Source organism: Sorex fumeus, unplaced genomic scaffold (genome assembly GCF_029834395.1).
Source record: "Sorex fumeus unplaced genomic scaffold, SorFum_2.1 ptg000007l, whole genome shotgun sequence".
NCBI classification, from domain to species: domain Eukaryota; kingdom Metazoa; phylum Chordata; class Mammalia; order Eulipotyphla; family Soricidae; genus Sorex; species Sorex fumeus.
In genome coordinates, this window is record NW_026606064.1 from 3,578,850 (window position 1) to 3,587,065 (window position 8,216).

The window sequence follows — 8,216 nt, forward strand, 5'->3', positions numbered from 1 at the left end:
CTTGGACTTCAAGGATGTTCAATTTTTGTTTGGTTCTAGTTCTAGTGAAGAGAAGTACATATTTTAAAATATATTACCCTTATTTCAGCACACAGGAGTCTCTAGGAGAGTATTACAGATACCTAAAGTGTCCCTTTATGGGAGGATTGACTACTTGCATTAGGACTATTATGCTAAAGATTCCTCCCCGAGCATTTTAAGCTGACATAGTGGAAGAACACAAGGTTCTGCTCCAGGCATCACAGGAGCAGAGCTCTGACCCAGGTGTTGTATGTGGGATTCAGGGAGCATAAGGTTCAAGTATCCCAGGTCTGGTAAAGTTTCTGGACACTCATTTGGTTAACTAGCTCAGGGAAGCATGAGTAGGGAAGACTTCTGAAGATGGTAAGGTATTCCCCTTCATTCCTTTAAGTCCTACGGGATGGTGCAAGCCTGCTGATGTGGGGGACAGGGGAGTGCGAGGGAGACAGCCCTAACTTTAATTCTCCTCCTGGCCAGGCTCACCAACCTTGTAAGAAGAAGCCTTGCCATTTTCTACTTTCCTGCAGAAGTTCTTACCACACTCCCGCTGTCTCATACAACAAAAGCCCAGTGTGGTGTGAGTGGGAGGAGTTAGCATAGCTCCCCTTAACCCCGTTTCATCAATCTTATATATTTTGCATGACAGCTACTGTGCCCACTAGTTCTAATGTGCTGTTTACACACCACCAGACAAGTATCTCCTACTCAGAGGTTATTGTGACTGCTATCATGGTTGAAAAAGGCTGATTTTGTCCCTACCTTGAACATCTCTGTGTATAGAGGCTGAATTTTACTGCCCTCTTCTTAGCTGATTTCCTAGCACATAATCTCCTGGTTGCTGAATCCCAGTGCCTCACTGTCCAGCCTCCCCAGGCATTTCTAGCATCCGGAAAAGCCCTGGGAAAAGAATTCAGTTGGTTTTGAGTTCCAGCTTGTCACGTAGGCAAGTCACACTCACTCTTGAGTCTCTGTTTTCCGCCTATGCCAGAAGGGAGTCACAATGTTTGGTTCGCTTCACACACAGGTTTGGGAAAAGTCAAGGAGAGGGATGCTGCAGCACTTTGGGAACTGTCCAGTGCTGAACAAATGCAGGGAAGCTACAGCTGCCGCAGAAACTGGAGGAGAAGATGCAGATGATGACAATGGTGAAACTTGTGCTTTGCCCATAAAGTTACTTTATGTTTTGAGTGACTGAATAGACACAGTTTCCCTGAATGGAGCTGCCTGTCACCTTCCTTCTGGGATTGATCTGGACGGCCTGGGATAAGTTACTCAGCTCTGTACAATGAAGTCATCTGTAAAATAGGAATAATAACTCCCCCCCAATACCCCCATCATCCCGGCAGTGTTGCTGTGAATTCTGAGATTAATGAGTCTATAGATGTAAAAGTTCTAGAAAGAGGACTTGGCTCGTGTGTAGCGCTTCCTCAGCAGGGTTGGGGTTTTAATCGAGATAGTCGTAGAGAGAACTGACTTTCCCAAGCTTGGACGAGGGTCGTAGAAAGAGCAGAGACTCATTTTTTCTCAGGAAGTAGCACATGGCCTTGACTTCCTCATCTATAGAATGGGAATGACAATGTGCACCCTAATATCCTAGAGTGTGCATTAAAGGGAATCACCCTAGTGCCTGCCACTGGCCAGTGCTTGGTAATCACATCCTTAAAAGCCCTAAAATGCGTTCATCTGTTTGCTTCCATGGTGAGCTGGTGAAAAGAGAAAGTGTTCTTACAGTCACAACTGAGTCTCTTTTTGCCTCCTACAGTCCTGGGAACAGTCATGTGACAGAACTGGAGCCCATGGTGCATTGTGATGGTGAGATCCTGTGATGGAAATACCACAGCATGACCAGTTCTGAGTGAGGCATGGGTAGGAGAAAAGGAGTTGAAGGTGTCTTTCTTTTTCTTGCCACCTGGGACCTCACTAGCAGGTTCCAGGCATGGTGGAACATGGGGAGTCCAAGAGGGAACGTCATCTGGTAGCTGCTGGTAGGAGGATACCAAGGCGGGTTGACATGGAGGTGTTCTCATCTTCAGGAGGCGGTGGTAGGCAATGTTGAGGGCTGACTGTTTAGGCATCAGAGGGCAAATTTTGGCCCTGGGCCACTTCCCTCTTTACTGTTCTCAATATACTGTGTCTATTCTGGCATCTGTCACTGGCACACATGGGTCTTTTGTCTGCTTAACAAGGCAGAAGTATTTTGAGGACCCAGTTCACAAATCCACTTCACTCCAATCAATCCTCTTGGACTTTTCTGTGCAAGGTTGATGATAACACCTCTGAACACCCAAAATAAAGTGCTCAGGGGGACAAAAACACCTTGGGAAATGAAGTAAATTTCAAGTTGTTCTCCTCTCTTTGAAGGAAGTTCCTGGAGGCCAGGGATGAGGTGGGGATCACCAAACACCCCCGGTTCCTAGCACAGTGCCTGGATCACACAAGAGTTCATTTCCTGACCTCACCTGAGCCCTGCCAGAGAGGACAGAGCTCCCCAGAGCCAGATTGGGTACCCAGGAAGGGGATCCAGTGGTCAAGGGTAGGGGTGGCTTGGTGGCACAGAGTACCGTCAGGAAGCCCCTTAGATCTCCTCCTCCTCGCTAGCCTTGCTCCAGCGGTGGCAGCAGTTGGCTGTGATGCCCAGGAGGAAGTTGGTGGCTACAGATGCGATGGAGACCACAAAGCCCACAAAAGCGATGAAAAGATAATCGTCGAGGGTCAGGGTGAGGTGGCAGGCCTTGAAACTTTCCTCAGTGAGGGAGAAAAGGGAGGTTCCCTCAACTTCAGGGGGGCCTCGGCATTCAGCCAGCTGAGAATCTGCAACACACAACCCAGGGAGCGTGAGAGAGAATGGACTGGAGGTCCCCAACCCCTCTCGGGTGTGGTGATGAGCTTCCAATCCCTTATCTGTTTTATTTATTTATTTATTTATTTATTTATTTATTTATTTATCTCTATTCCCAGAGTAACCCATATTTCTGACCTGTTTTATAACAGATGTGGAAATCATGGGCTGGAGAGCTAAGAGACATCCCTGGACATTAATAGCTCCTACAAGTTGTGAATCTGGGGTCTTGAGGGACGGTCTCCATTTCTCATACGAGAAACTCTCAACTGTTCTCTGGACTTCTGCCCTTTAGCCATGTGGAAACAGTTGACTGAGAGGTTCTTTCTTTCCAACATGAAGTCTTTACTGACTAGTCTTGTATAGACAGCCTCACCCCAGCATCCTGAGCTCCTATGAAGTGAATCTTCACTGTGGGCCCCAGGACTCTTGCCCAACTCCTTAAAGGCACTCCTGATTGTTCTCTTTGTCTGCCTGTCCTGCTCATTTTCCATCCCCTTATGCATCGTCCCCCCCGCCCCCCCAGCTCCCTTTCAGTGGGGAGGGCGCTCTACCTCTGTCTCCTAGTGTGCAGCAGGCTTTACCCTGGAACCTCTGAATTGTTCAGTCTCTCACTTCCTGTGGAATTTTGCTCATCTATTACCTAATCAGGGAGGCCTTCTTTTACATATCCATTTAACAAAGCACCCCAGCACCAGAGAGATGGCTCAATGGGCTTTGCATGCAGAAGGCTTGTGTTCTATACCCAGTACTCTTGGTCTCCTAAGCACCTAGTTAGGAGTATTCCCTTGGAAACTCTGGGTGTGGTCCTCCCCAGTAGCACCCCCAGTTCACTGTTGTTTAATTTCTCCCTAGATCTTCCTCTGGGCCTCATTTCACTCCAATGTCTGTGTCATTGTCTGTCGGGGTGTATACTCTCTGTCTCTACCCTTTGGATCTGAGCTTTTGCCTTTGTCTCTTCAGAGTTAGAATATTTTGTCTATGGAAGTGCTAGGTGAATCTTCGTGAAGTGAACACATGAAGGAATGATTGTTTAGCTCCAAAGGTTCTTTCCATCCCCAGGTGACTTTTCCAGATACAAAGAATTTGGGGGTAAGAGGTTGGGCTATTGGGAAACAGACCTGGGTTCCAACAATCCCTTCTTTATCTCTTACTACTAATGTGGTTGTGGTCGTTATTTTAATATCACCATGTTTGGGTTTCTTTGTATAACAAAGGTAGTAAGTTTCTGTCTCATAGATTTGTGGAGTAATATATATATGAAATATTTTTATTAATTTTTTGGCTCAGAGGACCATATGCAATGCGCAGGGTTGAACCCAGGTCAGCCACATGCAAGGCATGTACTATCTTGCACTATCTCTTCAGTCCCTAAGTGACATATTCTTGCTAGACAACATGCACCTGCATGAGTGTGTGTTGGTGATTTTATTCTAATTGTGTCTCTTAAGACAAGTCCTAACATAGACTACTGTAGGAAGGGCTTCTCCTCCACTGGGACTTATGTTCTTGCCGCCTTGGTGTCCTTTCCCAGCGCTTCCTAAAAAAATGCATGATGGAGTCGATGTTGGATTACACTCTGCCTTGGAAGCAAGAGTGGCACACAGATCTCAGGAGAGTGAGTACTACAGTGCCTGGACACTGGTTTCTGGGCAACCAGGCCTCCCTTCATTGAGTGAATAAACAGTAATCAAATGCTTGCTCTGAGAAAGTCTTTTTAATTCAAATTTGGGTTTCTGGGTTCCCACATTCTGCCTATTAAGAAGGGAATAATCTAACTCACATGATGGGAATAATCTAATTTACATAATGGGAATAATCTAACTTACATGATGGGAATAATCTAACTTACATGATGGGACCCATTATGGCTCTGATGATACAAACAAACAATGTAAAAATGTTTGTTAAATGAGGTGGCATGCAAATGCTATATATTCATTGAATAGTTTTGGAGGAGCAGGAGTTGAAAGATGGATTTGTGTTAATCTTGTTGAGAAATGGAGGAGGATCTTTTTTTTTTAGTGGGGGGAGTCAAGTTTGGAAGGAGAAGAAAACTTGTCTCCTAGCCTGTCTATGCAGGAGAACCCTAGAGGCTGTTTGCTCAGACCCTGCTCAGGACAAGCTCTCCTCTGGAGCTGACCATCAAGAGGCTCTCAGCTCAGGATCAGAGGATGCTAAACCACAAATTCTACTGTGTGTGAGTGGGATGTTGGTGAAATAATAGGAAATTGGGGCCTGCAGGAGGATACTGAAGAGGGCTACTGGTAGGAGTATGGGTTGGGTTCTTGAGGGGGAGGGCTGACAAAAATCTCTGCTAAATGAAGGCACTAATCTTACAGTTGGATTATATTCCAATATTACCCTTATGTCTCTCCCTCTCTGACAGGATGTGATCAGCACCCATTGGTATTAAGTGAGAATCCCTTGAGGAAAAAGGGAGAAAAAAAGACATAGAGGGAAATGGATGGCCAATATTGCCTACATTCCTTCCGATATCGGCTAATTCTTTGATCCCAATAGGACGGATCCCAGAGTGAGACTTGGTGCCGCGTCTTCTGTGGAGGAAGAAGGAGCTGGATTCCTAGCTGAATTCCTCCTTACTTTCTTGCTGTGGGTCTGTGGACAGTCACCCCCACCCTCCCACCCCCACCCACCTCTGGAGCTCAGGTTCTTCATCTGGACTGCATGAGGCTACTCGGATGGAAACTTGGACCTTCTCCCAAATGGTCTAGGACTCTGTGCTTCTCTGGTAGGATGGCCGGGTGCTCAGAGCTCACAGAAAAAACTAGCTCCCGAGTGCCCACTTTTCAAGAAGAAGGGCTGTAGGAAGAGACTGCAATGCTCGAGTTTGTGAGTCTCATGGCAGGCAGTCTCCCCCTTCTGCCCCCAATCATCGCCCCATCTCAGTCCCCAGCTATTTTGGTCCCAGAGACTTCCTCCCACAGCTCTGTGGAAGCACTGGAATCGTGACCCACAGCCCCCCCAAGCTATTTTGGGCCTGGGCTCCCCACTCAGTCCTCCTTTCCCTCCTACCTCATCCAGCGTAGCGCGTTCTGTATGTACCCTGAGCCCAGCCCCCTGGGAAAGCCCCTGGGAGAATGTTCCCAGCTATTCTGGTCCCTCTGCATCTGAGGATTTGTGCCAAGGCTCAGAGATGTCTTGCTGGTTTGGGTGAGAGGATTATTGAGGACTGGGGGCACAGCTGAACTTGAGGGCTTGCTCTGACCCTGACTTGGACACCATGAGTGAGCTCAGAGCTCACGCATCTGTGTGAGTCAGTGTTCAGTCCACCCTTAGCTGGACTGGCTGTTTTCGTGGCCTTACTACTATTTTTCTCCTCAAGTCTCAGTCTGAAAGGACTCTGCAGAGACCCTTAGCTGAGGTTGGAATTCAAGCCTCACCCCTTCTAGTTCATCTGGAACCTGAGTCTAGAGCCAGAGGGAATCCAGAGAGACCGGGATTTGATTCCTGATTCCATAGCATCTGTGTCTGTGTGATTCTGGACAAGTAACTCAACTTCTCTGCCTGGGTTCTCTCTTCTGGTGTGTGTGTGTGTGTGTGTGTGTGTGTGTGTGTGTGTGTGTGTGTGTGTTCCCATTATGGCTCTTGTGACGATACGAACAGAAACCATATCACCTGCTCAGATCCCAGGGCATGACAGATAGTAAGTACTAAAATAACTCGCGTTAGCCCTTTTTATTACTTTCAGAGCTTTCCCAGGATAGAGAACACCAAACATGCAGCCTGGTGGAGGAAAGAGCAGGCTTGAGAAGTCCCCCCCCCCCCCCCCCCCCCCCGCCACCTCCCAAAAGTCCCCCCCCCCACCTCCCAATTCGAGTTATCCCCACTGAGACACTTCTGCTTCCTAAGCCAGGGTCCCTGGGAAATGATTTTCGTTGTTCTCAATCTCAGCTCTTTTTCCTGGTCAAACAGGATAATACAAGTGGGAGTCCAGCAAGTGGTGCATGCCAAAATGTGAGGTCATGGTGGAAGTTCAGTCAACAGGATTGTTAGCTGTTCTTGTTTACTATCTGTCTGCCTCATCCCAGAGGCCAGCCCTCCCGGGCTGAGGCTGTGTATTGTGACCCAAGAGAGCCGGTTAATGAACAGGTGAGTCCAGCCTGCGGCCCCCTCCCTAGGTGCTCTCATGTCTCGGCCTTCCTCTTTTAGGCTTTTAGGGGACGCCCCTACCCCCAAAACGGGGCGCCCACCTCCCACTTACCCGCGGGACAGCGCTGGATCCGGTTCCGCAGCCACTTGAGTAGGGGCTCCATGGTGCAGCCACACACCCAGGGGTTGCCTCCAATCTGCAGGGACACCAGTCCGGGCAGGCCCTCGAGGGCCTCGAGGCTGAGGAAGGCCAGTCCCCCGTAGCTGAGGTCCAGGTCCCGGAGCTGCAGCAGGCCCTGGAAGGCCTGCGGGTGCACCCGACGCAGCCACGGGTTGTGACTCAAGTCGATGTGCACCAACCCGTGCGCCTCTCGGAACATGTCCGCGGGCACGTGGCTGAGGTTGTTGTAGCTCAGATCCAGGTGTGCCAAGCGCTGGGCGTGGAGGAAGAGGCCCGGGGGCAGCGCCACCAGGGAGTTGTTGCGCAGGTCCAGCACGCGGAGCTCCATGTAGCACGTCAGGTAGCCGGGTGGCACGGCGGCGATGCGGTTGTGGGCCAGGCTGAGGTTGCGGGTGTCCCTCGGCAGGTCGGGGGGCACGGAGAAGAGCCGTTGGCTGCTGCAGTCCACCACCTGGTTCTGGCACGTGCAGAGGACCGGGCAGCTGCTGCCGGCCTCCGAGGGCATCACCCCTGCGGCCAGGAGGAGCGAGACCAGCAACACTGCTGGGTGCGGTGGCCCCGGCCACGGCAGCTGGGACCAGCTGTCACCCATGTCGGGCATTAGGCAGCAGCAGAGCCGCGGGGAGCCCGGTGAGGCTCGGGTTCTGGCCATGGAATCTGAAGGGCCAGTGGCTGGGGTGGACAACTACATCAGGGCCCCAGCCCTGGAGGGTGGAACTTTTGGGCACGTGGGATCATGGCTCACCCCTGGGGTGAACGGAGGCAAGGGCTCTGTCCTGGGGTGAACAGAGGCAAGGGCTCTGTCTGGGAGAGCCACGGGAAGCCTCTTTATGGAGCCCAGGGGGGCTGGAAGCCAGTGGCGCCCACTCAGGTTGGCAAAGATGATCAATGCTTGAGAAAGGAATGGGTTGAGCTGGGTGCTGTCAGGGGGTCTGCGAAAGGCCCCGCGGTCCTTTGGTGTCCCTTTGGCCCATGACCACTGGACGTTTAATCTGAGCGCTGGGAAGGCAGGGAGGGAAGGAGCTAGAATAAAGATGCTTTCCAGGGCCGATGCTTCAGAGA

At 50.2% G+C, this 8,216-nt stretch overlaps 1 protein-coding gene across 1 annotated transcript; it reads right to left on the reverse strand.

The window, feature by feature from the left end:
* Positions 1-2,260: 2,260 nt before the first annotated feature.
* LRRC55 (leucine rich repeat containing 55) lies at positions 2,261-7,907 on the reverse strand. The gene is made up of 2 exons (XM_056133415.1): positions 7,086-7,907; positions 2,261-2,832 (listed from the first exon to the last, which is right to left on the reverse strand). Exons 1-2 carry the CDS (start codon positions 7,804-7,806, stop codon positions 2,597-2,599), a joined length of 957 nt encoding a protein of 318 aa, XP_055989390.1. The 5' UTR covers positions 7,807-7,907; the 3' UTR covers positions 2,261-2,596.
* Positions 7,908-8,216: the final 309 nt, after the last annotated feature.

Coding starts and splice junctions, on each gene's coding strand:
- LRRC55 (XM_056133415.1), bottom strand. CDS start 7,806: ATGGCCAGAACCCGAGCCTCACCGGGCTCCCCGCGGCTCTGCTGCTGC. Junction 2,833..7,085: donor GATCCAGCGCTGTCCCGCGG/GTAAGTGGGAGG, acceptor TGTGTGTTGCAG/ATTCTCAGCTGGCTGAATGC.